The sequence below is a fragment of the Dermacentor silvarum genome, chromosome 8 (genome assembly GCF_013339745.2).
Source record: "Dermacentor silvarum isolate Dsil-2018 chromosome 8, BIME_Dsil_1.4, whole genome shotgun sequence".
NCBI lineage: Eukaryota > Metazoa > Arthropoda > Arachnida > Ixodida > Ixodidae > Dermacentor > Dermacentor silvarum.
In genome coordinates, this window is record NC_051161.1 from 139,226,571 (window position 1) to 139,240,443 (window position 13,873).

At 47.6% G+C, this 13,873-nt stretch overlaps 1 protein-coding gene across 1 annotated transcript in view; it reads left to right on the top strand.

Annotated features, from left to right (window-relative positions):
* Positions 1-13,873, top strand: part of LOC119461727 (venom metalloproteinase antarease-like TtrivMP_A) — a 95,204-nt gene that overhangs the window by 48,922 nt on the left and 32,409 nt on the right. The window contains exons 7-8 of the mRNA XM_037723097.2: positions 8,041-8,112; positions 8,164-8,294. Coding sequence (XP_037579025.1) covers positions 8,041-8,112; positions 8,164-8,294 — 203 coding nt within the window. The remainder of the gene's footprint in view (positions 1-8,040; positions 8,113-8,163; positions 8,295-13,873) is intronic.

Here is a 13,873-nt window from a genome sequence, read left to right on the forward strand (position 1 = left end):
CTTTGTGCCATATGGAACCAAGATCGCAACTACCCGTCTCCGGAGACCATTGATCCACTTGTCAACCATGATCCAACGAAAAGTGTCAAGCCGCCAGTAACAAGTGCTCCAGCTAGCAGTAACACGTCAGCACCTGTCTTGATGCAAACGGCCACAGTTTGGGCGTCCGGAAAACACAATTCCGTGTTAGTTCGATTACAGCTTGACACCGGCAGCCAGAGAACCTTTATTCGACGCGACCTGTCCAAAAGGCTCGACCTGCCTTCCCTCGGGATAGAAGACCTCTCTCTCTCTCTGGACGTTTGGTACTTCTAAGTGTTCCCGCCCTTACATCTGTCAAAGCGTCAAGCTCGAACTTCATAGTCGGTTCCACTCCCGCACCATCACTGTCGACACGTTGGAGGTACCGGAAGTCTGCACCGTGAAGACTCCAGCCATCGGACAATATCTCCTCGCACAGTTGCGGGAACGCAAGATGCTTGTCGCAGATGAGAATCGACTGGGTGATCGGCCGATACCGACAATCAGTGTCCTTATAGGATCAGATTACAATGGGCGCATAGTGACCGTAAGAATAGAACGTCTAAGCAGCGATCTATGCGCGGTTGAGACGGTCTTCGGTTGGCTGGTGCAAGGCGTCTACCCAGTAAGGCCCGCCAATGCCTTGCCTAATTGGAACTCCAGCGCATCTGCCCTATTCCTTGTGTGTGAGCGGAATGGGCAAGCCACACATGACATTGATGACCCGACGGAGATGTGGCGACTCGATGCAATAGGGATCACCGACCCTCAGGATACCGCCGGCGTTTGTGACCAAGCGGCAGTGACTCAGTTCACACAGTACGTGCACAAGGAAGCATGACGTTGCGTGGTTCCTCTCATGATAAGGCACCAGGGAAGATTGACTAGCACCAATCGAAGTGTCGCCGAAAACCGGCTCTGACGTCAGCTTCGGCGCTTCGAAGGACAACAGGAGCTACTCCAGGAGTATGACCGCACCATCAGTGAGTACTTCAAAGAAGGTCACGCCGAACGTGTCGACACCTCTCGAGAACCGGAAGCGACGGTTTACTACCTTCCGCACCATGCAGTCATCCGTCGGGAAGCTATCACTACGAAGATACGCGTAGTGTTTGACGCCTCTTCTCATGAACGTGGCGAGTCATCGCTCAACGATATCTTGGACAAAGGAGTGAAACTTGGTGCTGAGCTCTTGCAATTGCTTGTACAGTTCAGGATTTGAGTTTGAGTTTGAATTTATTTAACCACATGGCAGGTACATAAAAGTACACAAAGACGTGGTTGGGTGTGATAGGAAAAAAGCTGCAATTCACAGTTTGGCTGGCCCCATCAACCAATGAACCCAATTGCCCTGACAGCGGACATCCGGAAGGCTTTCCTTCAAATTTCAATTCGACTTGAAGACCGCGACGCTCTCCGAATTCTATGACTCGACCGACTGCCCGGCAATGAGGGCAAAATACCTTCCATTATCGAATGGCGAATTACTCGTGTGCCCTTCGGAGCGTCGTATAGCCCTTTCCTTCTATCTGATACCTTGCAGCATTACTTCGAATTGGGGAAAAAGACTCAGCCAATAATAGCTACACGCCTAAAGACATCATTCTACGTGGACGACCTCGTCATATGAGCTTCCACTGAAGAAGAGGCCCTCTAAACTTACCGTGCTGCATTAGCCATCTTAGCAGATGCAAGTATGGAGCTGAGAAAGTGGTGCTCCAACTCCAGCGTTATTTGCCGTCAATTCCTCAAGGAAAATACTTCTCTCGACAACATTGGAGAAGCCAAAGCAGCAATAAAGCTACTTAGCTTAGTATGGGACCGCGAAGCTGACGATATCGTGCTTACCACCAAAGCCGTTTCCGAGTATGTCGCTGCGCACTCAGCCATGAAACGCACCATTCTGCAGTCATTCGCAGGAATGTATGATCCTTTAGGGTTCATGGCTCCGTTCATCATTAGAGTGAAATTATTGTTCCAGCAGCTGTGGCCTAGGAACTCACCGTGGGATGAGCCATTACCGGAAGACGTCGTTAAGCAGTGGGAAGGCTGGACATCCGAACTACCGACGCTCTCTTCACTGCGAATTCCACGCTGCGTCATCTGTCACACTCCGCGACAGATTCCACCGTTTCAACTTCACCTGTTCTGCGATGCAAGCCCACTGGCGTACGGTGTAGCCGTTTAGATGCGCTTCGAGATCAATGGAGGAACATTTAAGGTTCAGCTGCTCATGAGCAAGTCCAGGGTCGCACCGCTGAAGACTACCTCGCTGCCACGCCTAGAGCTGTTTTCGTGCCTGTTGGCTGCCAGGCTTTGGAACTACCTCTGAGGAATTCCAGAAACATCCGGCTGTCAGGGCGTGTTTTGGAGCGACTCATCGATAGCCCTACACTGGATTGCTGCTGACGCGAAACGATGGGAGACTTTCCTGAGAAACCGTGTTCTCGAAATCCAACGCTTGACCTCGGGGTATTCTTGGAGGCACTGCGCAGGCACCGACAACCCAGCAGACTTGCTCACGCGTGGAGTAGCAGCCCAATTATTCACGCGCAAGTTTTGCTGGTGGACCGGTCCTACATGGTTGTCACAGCCACATTTGCAATGTTCTGCGAATATTTGCTCCTTCACCGGAGGCCCTTTCTAGCGAGACCAGTGAAGACATAGCCGCTTGCCCCACCAAAGTAGTCGCACCCCCTTCGCCCCACACGAGCCACTGCTTGAGGTTGCAAGCTTTGGACGCCTCTCCCGATTACTCCGAGTAACGGCTTGGATCATGCGGTTTCGTCGGAACGCTTCGCAGAACACGCCATTTTGTACCGGACCACTTACGTCATCAGAATTGCACCAGGCGGAGATGTATTGGTTGAGGCTTGTCCAACACTCCGCATTTGCAATCGAAGTCACGGCCTTGGAGGAAGGACAACGAGTTCCCAGTACCTCCAGTGTGCTTACACTAAAGCCGTTTTTCGACCGTGACAGACTACTTCGTGTAGGAGGCCGACTGCAGCAGCTTAACGACCGAGAGGAATTGAAGCATCCGATCTTGCTTCCTGCCGATCACCGGTTCACCGACCTCTTGGTTGATGCAACACACGTAAGACTCCTACATGGAGGAGTTCAACTCACCCTCCTGGACCTTCGGGAACCCTTTTGGATCCTCAAGGGGCGTCGCACAGTGAAGCGCGTTCTGAAAGTGTGCTTATCATGCCGCCGGCGACGCCTATATACTTCGCGAAGCTGCCCCTGTAGCTCCCTTGCCATGGGAAAGAATTAGCGAAGCAACACCGTTTGATGTGGTGGGAATTGACTTCTGCGGGCCACTCTATTGTCGTGCTGAGTTACCATCTACTGCAAAAGTGTACATCATTGTTTTTTCATGTGCTGTGACGAGGGCAGTACGCCTGAAGCTGACCACAGATATGACAGCGCAAGCATTTTTGCTAGCCTTCAGACGCTTTGCAGCACGACGTGGAATTCCTGCTATCGAGCACTCTGAGAACGCGAAAACATTCCGCTGCAGCGCCAAGCATTTGTGCTCCCTTTTCTAAGACAACGTTCAAGACTATGCCAGCTCTCACCGAATCCAATGGCGCTTTATTGTTGAATGTGCGCCGTGGGGGGGAGGCTTCTGGGAGCGTGTAATCCACACAATTAAGGATGGACTGAAGCGTTGCCTCGGACGGAGCAGCTTGAGCTACAACGAGCCACTCACCGTGCTTGCTGAAGTTGAGGCGGCAGTTAACTGCCGTCCGCTCACCTACTTGGAGGATGACGTCACATCTACAGTAGTTTTGACGCCCCCACACTTCTTATTCGGCAAACGTCTCATCACTTTGCCAACAGAGCAAGAAAGCCCTGCTCTTAATGCTGATGTGCCTGACCTTCGACGACGAGCTCGGCATCGGGAACAGCTGCTTCGCAGGCTTTCTAAGCAATGGAAGAAGGAATACATTCTTTTCCTGCGCGCTGCTCACCACAGCAAGCCTGTGCCGTAATCGAATTTAAAGCCCGACGATCTTGTCATCGTTGAGGACATAAAAACTCCGCCTATGGCATGAAATATGGGCCGCGTCGTTAAGGCGTTTCAAGGAAGAGACGGTATTGCGCGGTCCTTCCTGATACTACTATCGAACGGCCAGCAAGTGCGACGTCCTATACAGCGGCTACACCTCCTGGAGGCGCACACGTGCAACGCGGCCGCGGGAGTGTGGTGAAAACTGAAGAAGAAGAAGAGGTTTAGAACAAGGGAGACGAAGGCACGCGCTAGCGCCATCGTACCAGTTGGTTCAATAAACCACAACCGGCGGACGCGCAGTCGCTTCGTTCCTTACAACAGTGTTGAGGCGCCAGGCGTCTGCTGGGGGCAGCTGCCAATACCCCGAGCTCATTTTTTAATAACTACGCGCTCTTTGCACAATCAACCCTATCATTACATCAACCGCAAGAGGTATACATTTTTTCTATAATCTCATTAAGGGTTCTGCAGCCTACGAAGGGGCGGATATAATTGTCTTTTTCCTGAAGAAAACCACGAAAATGACCCACTGAATGTGGGGCAAATAATTACGTCTTGGTTAAGCAGGTCGTACACCTCCTTTGTATTAACGCAACCTACTGCAGCGATAACACGGTATAGTAGTAGCCGCATTGGAGAGCGGGAACTAGTATAGCGATGTAGTGGAGGACAGTTGAGCTCAGCCTGTTCCAAGGTTTAGTAACGTAGGAGCATCGGAATCAGCGCGTAAATGGCCCAGTAGATTGGTAATATCGCAACGAATAATATGGCGCAGTCCGTCGGCGATAGAGAAACTGTGCAGATTGGGAGGAAAGGCGTCAGAGGAGTCGAATACACTCAGCGCACTGAGGTCAACGGGACAATACCTAAATATGCGACTAATAAAACGATCAAAATGCACAGAATACGAGTAAGTGGAAAGCGTTCAAACGTCAAAGCAACTTGGTGGAGAGGAACGCACAAGTTGCTAGAGCTATCCGAATAAGGAAACGTTTTGCGGTCTCCAAGAATACGACTTCCTCGAAAGGAACGTTGCAGATTATCGATACCAAAATCGAGGCAGCTGTAGGGATGTATACGTCTACCTCGACGATGTGTTTTGCTTAGAGTTTGTATAATGACATTGTATAGGGCTCGTCACACGACGGAAAAAAATCTTTCACGTTAGCGCCAGCGCATGCACCTCCAGGATAGAAAATTCCTTCCAACTATGACGCCATGACAGCAGGATATAAGGATGTAGAACTCAAGAGTGTAAAGATTTCTCGGCGTAACTGTACAGTTTGTGCGCAGGTCTCCGCATGAACTTGCTCTCTTGTGTCTTGACTCTTCAGGCCCATACTACACTGTCTTGACCAGGAAAAACTTCTACTACCCGTCCAAAGGGCCAAATACACCTTGAAACGTTGGGCTGTTCGACGAGAACTACGTCATCCACTTTAAGGTCACTTCCATTGTCAACTTCTTCGGCCAGCCTGTGCACGCGAACTCTTCTTTTTTCTGCATTAGAATGGCTGCGTAAATTAAAGAAGCAGCACCTCCTACACCGACAAAAAATGTTACGAACACCTCCTAGAAAAACATGGACAACAGTTGACGAAAAAGGTTGAGATTTTGTGGGATCCCACACAAGCGCAGTACTTACCTCCAGAACTGCAGCGATCAGTTTTCCCTTCTCTAAGCGCAGAACGACGACACAGAGGAAAGAAATAGTGGTGACCCCACGAAGTAGAGCAAAGGGACAACGTGGTTACTTGAAAACATGCTTCTCGGCAGATCTAAAAATCTAGACAGAAATCAGGCTCGTCCATGTTGAAGGCACACTAATGCACTCACGAGACGGTAGTTGGGCGGCGAACGTCGCGGTATGTTTGCACGAAAACACAGCAGGCTCACGTAAAACTAATTGAATGGTTAACGTGCATACGCCAATTGTCGCGACGACCGAACCATGTCAAGCAACGGGAGTGAAAGGTGCTCTTGCTTGTGATGCATGGTGAAACAGACCTCAGCCTAAAATAACACAATTTGGTATTCCATATTCAAAAAAAATAGCGCAGCCACTCAAAGGGCCAAGAAATATGCAAGACACAAGTTTTTCAAACGAAGCTTGTTATAAAGTACATATTTCGGTGGCGTCCGTGTACGTAGAAACTTTCATCATCAGCAATGGCTCGTCGTCTTCTTCCACAGGTGACTCCGTTGCCGCTCATCATTCCAGCGTAGAATTTCACTGCTATTCAGTCATCACAACGAGGAGGCCGCGTTCACGGGAGTATGAGCCAGTGCTTAAGGGGGTACGAGCCATTTATTGTCGTACCGTGACGGACAGATTTAATTTCGAAGCAATTGAATTTTGAAGAACCGTAAGCGGCAATGGCGGGCGGATGCTCCTAACCACGCCGCCGAGCAAACTCGACACATCGATCGCAATCATTTGTGGTTCGACAACAACGTGCCCCTCATCAGTGTGATCCGCTCCGACGAACATCGACGCAAGTATGAAAGAATGCAGATATTATAAGGCAGGATGAAGAAGTGCACCTTCTAGTAAGCGTAAAGTTGGGGCGCAATAACGTAAAATGATTCCAAACTGTTCTGATTCCAAACTCCTGACGTCAAATTTACGTAATCACTGACGCAAGCATCGGGCGGTGACCCGCAGCGTTGTCTGAACAACCCAATCAAACACTCTCCTCGTTTATAGGAGGTCACCTTTGTTCGTTTTCAAAACCAATAACATTTTGTCTACACCCAGCGGTTTTTCTTATCTAATTGGCTGACAAGAGGCGAGGAGCACGCTCTAGTGGAGAGGTTTTCGATGGGGATGAGCCAGCACAGTGAAAATAGATAACCGCATGAAGAGGGTGGTGCCGGCTTCTCCGATTGGTCCGCTTCGCCTTACCTAGCTTGCGGTGGCTGGTCGAAAATCGCGGCGGCGTGCAATGGAAGGATAAGAATGCCGATAAAACGGATCCTCAGCAAGGAAGAATTGGCAGAGCGATGTCGTATGCATGCCGAAAGGGCTCGATAACGTGTTACAGCCACGCAAAAAGGTTTATCATGCGCAAATAAATACATGCTCACCGACAGGTGCGAGTAGCGAGGGTCTGAGCGATCGGCGAGCAGCCATCTTCTATTCCCTTCGGAACGGGGCAGTCTGTGGCTATTCAGAAAAATGTTGTTTTGTTCGGCATATTAATGCATTTTTTTCGCGTACACGTCACTTTGACGTGGTGAGTTTTCGCGTTTTTGTGAGTTCGCGTGACATACAGGCGAAATGGGCGTAGCCAGAAAACATTGCACCAATAACAGAGGGCTAATGGTGAAAAGGCGTCGAATCAGGAATGATTATTTTTCTTTTGCGCGGTTTAATCATGCATAATCAGTGTGTGCACGTTATATCAGATGGGGAGCTATTGCGGTTTTCGTGACGTCGCGTGACAGACAGGCGAAGTTGGGAGTGGCCCGAAAATGTTTTGACCAATTGTGGAGGCTGATTGCAGAAATTGGAATCAAAAGAGTTTGGAATCATTTTACGTTATAGCGCCCTTGATGGAAAACGTGAGGGTTAGGTCTACAAAGGCAGTGATTGCTTATCATCAATCTTCACAGAGTGGAAGGGCCAGCAATATTTTTAATTATTTTTTATTTTTTATTTCGGAAAACAGGTTTGCGGTGGACCCGGCTGCACTGCTTCGACCGCAACTGACGAGTGCGGTGATAGGCCTAAAGCCTTTGCAGTCTTCTCTCGAATTTTGTGGCGGAACATAGAAGTTTAATTTCTAAACAATTCCTGCCTTAATAAGTGGCTTATTTATTGGTGCTGCAAATTTGAGAGCAACGAATGAGAACCACAGGCACGTTTACACCAACGGGTCGGTGTCACATATGCAATTATTTTGCTAGCGTGTCGCTATAAGCATCGCAGCTAATGCTTTTAAATACACAATAAGAAGTTCTCGTTTCAGGGAAGCTCATTTTGATTTTTGCGATTCTAGGTCAGCCTGGAGCTGCAGCAGTTAGAGCCACCTCTCCGGATTGCCGTAGTAGGATACCAGACCACAAGTAAGGTACGTACACCGCCATGCACCACTTGAGTAACATAAAAAAAAAATTCGCAGACACATGCCGAATATGTCAGCCTGCTGCAAAGTGGAGTTCTGGACGCGGACGACACTGTAACAAAACTAAGGCAGTACGCGCCAAAAGGTGATTCCACTCGGAAATCTGACTTGGTCATTTTAATCACAGGGTAAGTCCTTCCATTCCTGTACATAAAAAATAATTGCACAAGTTTCAATCGAAACTTCGCAGCGCGGCCTCGAGACGCGGCGAAACGCATTATTGTAAGATAGCTTCTTGTGACAGGAATCAAACTAGCATTCCTCATTAGGATATGCTACAGGATTTCGTAAACTGTATCTTCCTAAAAGTGACGCTGCATCATCATCATCATCAGCCTATTTTTATGTCCACTGCAGGGCGACGGCCTCTCCCTGCGATCTCCAATTACCCCTGTCTTGCGCTAGCTGATTCCAACTGTGGGATCCCATTTGTTATGGCTGCTCACCCGCTCATACATCTCCAGCCGGTCGTGGACGTCGGGGCCATCGGTGCCTCGGTAGGTTCCTGAATCACACGGATGCGTGAGTATGACAGTCGACATAGGCATTGCCGAACCAGGCACCGCCTCCTGTGACATCGGTGAAGAACCGAAGCGGCGACCACTGCGAAGCTCCGTTATAAGTCGTTACCACGCAACTTCACCAAATGCAACGAAGAGGAAGCCCGATGCACAAATAGTATATACAACTATTTGCATCGGGAAAAGTTAGCGGGAAACGCGCAGGCTGGTACAAAGGTCGTTGTTCTGTTGTGGCCTATCACGCCTGTGGCTCCTACCTACGATGGTGGATTAGCCAAGAAATGGGTGGATTATTCCTGCTAAAGTAGAAAGTCTACCACTACTTCGTATCTCTCTTGCGCGTATGGTCCAGTCTGAATGCCCCGTAACACTATTGACTGGCATATTAAGGACTGGAATGAATATGTGCGAACAAGCTCACGGACCGTTGCTACATACCGACAACCTGTGTTGCCGGCCCTTCTCGATGCAAGACTTTCCTCGTGGATAAAAAAATTTCACTCATCCGCCAGCGTTCTATCGCTAACCTCCCAAGAAAGACTTCAACCCCGAAACGTCGGCAAGACTGAGTACCGCTCGTTAAACAATGGCAAAGGAAGTAGCGCCGTTCTCGGCATAGTAAGTTTCGCACACGTTATCTACACACATCTACTCCAACTCACACGCAATCTTACGCCCACTCTATCGCCAACGTATGAAAAATATGTGAATGGGCGCACACTTGAATCAATGCGCCAAAGCATGGGTGACAGCGATTACACCGACAGCTCACGAATGGTAGAAGGCTTCGAAGCTGAATGTTTCGTGACGGTTCACAAGAGTGAGTGGCTTACTAGCGATAATATATCTTTGCTACAAGCTATTACAGAGCACAGAACCGCTACTTTTCAAGCCTTGTGTGCAACAAGAACAAATGTATTACAACTGAGCACAACCACGAGCGATTAGGCAGAAAGTAATCAGATAGTGACCGCACCAACGAACTTCACCCAGTCAGAAGCGTGACAAACCGCTGCTTCAAAGTATTTTCCAAATAAAGAACGAAGAGCAAGACACACTGATCCTGATTCAGTTTATAAGCGGAACGTTTGTATAACTTGGAATACAGTTTTAGCCTCGCTTTTATAACAAGCTGAATATATGCTGCTGGCGCTGTTTCTACAAAGCGTATGAGCACTGAAAGTGCTTACATGTCCTCTGAAGCTGTGGCCAAACCTTCGTGTTGCCCACTCCGTAGACACCCAGTGAGCGTCTACGATATCACCCGAAACAAACGTTTCTTCAGCCGCAGCGGGGGTCATGTACATTCATTGTAAACACGGAGGCAACGGAGGCAGCTGTGGCAAGCAATGGACGCGTCACCACGTGATCAAACATGGATCGCCGCGAAAAGGGTCAATAGCTCTACTTCTCAATGGGTCTAACGTGTCCGTGGGCAAAAACTCAACCAATCAGCGGGAGGATCGTGGTGCGTGCACCGCTGGGTTCTTTGCAGCGCCACCATATGGCGCTCGCAACAGCGCATCCGCGTGCAACTGCGATTCTGTCCCTAAAATCGGAAATATTGTGGGGGTTGAAAGTCAACCAAAGATTGGTTCGCCAGTCGGCTTTCGGAGCCCACGACGAAACTACGAATGTGCTAATGCAAGGAGACATGGGTAGGGCCTTGTTCGAAGCCAGCGAAGCGCAGAGGAAAATTGGTTTCCAAGAAAACCTCAGGAACATAGATCAAAATAAATGGGCGGCTACAATGCACAAGTATCTGCACCTAAAAAGCCTGCACAAAGAATGCAGGCACAGGTCAAAAAAGTCGGCAACCAAGTACAGTGTAATTGAAAGTGTAGATAGACAAGGCGTAATCAGAAAGAAAGTTGGAGAGACAGAGACAGCGAATTGAATACAAAGAATGGAAACGAGAAAGACCATGGAGATTTACTAGAATGAAAAACAAGAAATTAGAGGAGAAAGTTTGTACAGTAACACAAATGGAAGTGCCTTGCTATTTGAGGCTCTTGATTCTTCAATGAGTAGAAAAACATACCATAGCAACTATTAGGAACTAGGTGAGGCATGTGTGTGCTGCAGCCAATATTCAGTTACCACTCAGTACATCCTAATAACATCCAAAGGTATTCACCCAGCGAGACCAAAGCATAACGTACAACTTCCAGAAGCATTTGGATTTAAAGTACACGGAAGGATCAACTGGTCAGCAGTCGAGATAAGCAAGAGACGTTTAGAGTATTGGTGGAAAAAAAGCAGGGAACACACTGATGCGACCGGACCTGTGACAGGCATAGGCAGCGGTACAAGGTAGATAGAAAATATTAAAGAGAAGTATACGAGAATGCTAGAGAGAAAAGCATTGTTAGCGCACTTGAGTGACTCAAGCAGGGTAGGTGACGATTTGCCCCCACCCCGTTTCAAAACAGATGCCTATATATCATCATCATCATCATCCGCGGCAGTGGTGGCACCGTCCGGCCGTGCGTGGGAAAAGAAAAAAATTGGGTACCGGTCCGGGACAGTGGCCTTAGTAAACGGGGTGGTAATGCAGTTCCACTCAACGTGAAAGCTGGGGAAGTGCGAAGCAGTGACTCGCCGGTGTTTCCCTTGTGTTTTCCTTGTGTTTATCTTGATTTATCTTGTGTTTATATTGCGTTCACCGATTCATCATCTGTTTTGACACCTGTGCTACAGCACAACTGGTGCTCAACCTACCGCGCACATGGAGCCAAACCAACACATACATGGAGCCAAAGCTTTCGCTGATGACAGTCAGAAGTGATTTTAACAAATTTCTGTTTATAATTCCACTAATTCATGAGTACTCCTATCTTTTACACTATTCTGAATCACTTTAGTTTAATTTGAACCTGTTTTGATCAATTCTGCACTTGTTTGGACCCTGTATTGAGAACTTGTTTTTGCGCCTGACCACGACGATCGACATGAGATCTCATTGCATGATTTTCACAACTTTCATGTGTTTCTGCTAATTAATGCGCTTAATGCTTGATTATCTTGTCTTTTACATTATTCTGAATCATGTTAGTTTATTCTGAACCGGTTTTGGTCAATTCTGCACATTATGACTCTATTTTTGCGCGTGACCACGACGACATGAGATCACATTACACGCCGACAGCCCGGGCCCCTAAAGTGCTTCGCACTTAGAAGAAACAGGAAGCTCGCCTTCGCGCATAGCGTTCGCCGCAAGCGCTTCCCGGTAAATATTACGGATGCATAAGCTACAGTTGTCGGGAAGCGTCAACTGTAGCATAGGCAGACAGGGGTGACGTCACTACACTTTCGTATGTAAAAGATAAACCCGCCTAGCAATTTATTTGTGTCATGACAGTGCTATGGGAAGGTCACGTAAAGTGAGGACTCCTGAAGAGCAGTGTATATACGGGGTGCGGCGAAAATGGGGTTAAGTGCATTTCTCTTCTCTCTCGGCCACTCTTTGTAGGACCCCGAAGTAACGGCGCAAGCCACGCAGTAGGCCGCTGAAATGCCTTAGGCTAATAATTAATGTGCACGTGAATGTCGTCATCTGAATAATTTAAAGCTACGTCGCAATGGGTAATCATTCACGTTGTTGTTTACACCTTCGCTGTCCGACCACCTTTACAGCGTGGTTTGGAGACCAATTTCTTTTCCCTTAATGTCAACGGCGATATCGGCTATCCCCGTTTGTTCTCTGATCCACACTGCTCTCTTCCTGTCTCTTAGCGTTACGCCTAAGATTTTTCATTCCATCGCTCTTTGCGCGGTCCTTGAGTTTCTTTGTTAACCTCCAAGTTTCTGCCCTATCTTAGCACAAGTAGAATGCAATGATTTGCACTTTTCGTTTCGGCGACAGTGATAAGCTTCCTGTCAGGATTTGGTAATGCCTTGCGTATGCCCTACAACCCATTTTTATTTTCTGTAAGTTTTCCTCTCACGATAAGGGTAAGCGGTGAGTAATTGACTTAAAAAAAACTACTCCTCTAGAGATTCTAGAGGCTGACCAGCTGATCCTGAAACCTTGTTCTCTTCCTAGGCTGTTGAACATCATCTTTTATGCCTGCATATTAATCTTCAACCCCACTTTTATACTTCCTTGGTTAACGTCATCACTCACTGTTGCAATTCATCCACAGTGTTTCTGAAGAAGACAATGTCACCTGCTAACCAAAGGTTGCTGATATATTCGCCGTTGATCCTCACTCCTAAGGCTTCCCAATCTAATAGCTAGAATACTTCTTCTAAGCAAGCAGTGTACAGCATTAGAGAGATTATGTCTCCTTGCCTGACCCCTTTCTTGATAGGTAACTTTCTACTTTTCTTGTGGAGAACCAAGGTAACCGTGGAATCGTGGTAGACATTTTGCAGGATATTCACGTATGCCTCCGGTCCTCCTTGATTACGCCATGCCTCTATGACTTCTGCTATCTCTGGTGAATCCATTGCTTTTTTCATTATCTATGGAAGCCATATAGAGAGGTTGATGGTACTCCGCAGATTTATCAATTACCTGATTGATGACATGCATGTGATTCATTGTACAATATTCTTTCCTGCAGCTAGCCTGTTCTGTTCACTGACTGAAGTCAAGTGTTGCCCTGGTTCTATAGGAATAATTCTTGCGAAATATTTTACGCAATACTGAAAGCAAGCTAATGGATGTATAATTGTTCAATGGTTCCACGCGTCCCTTCTTAAAGGGCCGCAAGCTTTTCAAGCATGATATCTTCCCCCTCTCAGATTAGGTCGACTGTTTATCGATTGATCGAATAACCTTTTAATAATTGACTGTACAGGTGATTATGGAATTCTTCTGCTGCTTTTACGATATAATTGAAATTGCGGATGACATTACCCAGCTTATCTTTCAGTGCATACATGTTGCCTACTCCTATACCAAGTTTCCTGCTCACTAATATCATGTGGCGGCCATTTCTTACTGCTTCCTCAGGTTTTCTCACTTCATTATTTCGAATATTCCTTACTTCTTGTGAATCAGTTGTGACAGTTAAGCGAAATCTACTTGATCTCTTGTGTTGGAGGCCTTCATGCTTTGTAGTTTCTTTATTAGGTCCTCTGTTACTTCGGAGAGCTTCCCTTCTGGTTGCCTTCGTGCCTTACCTCCCACTTCAATTGCTGCTTCTGAGATCAGCCTATAGTTTATGGTTTCATTCATT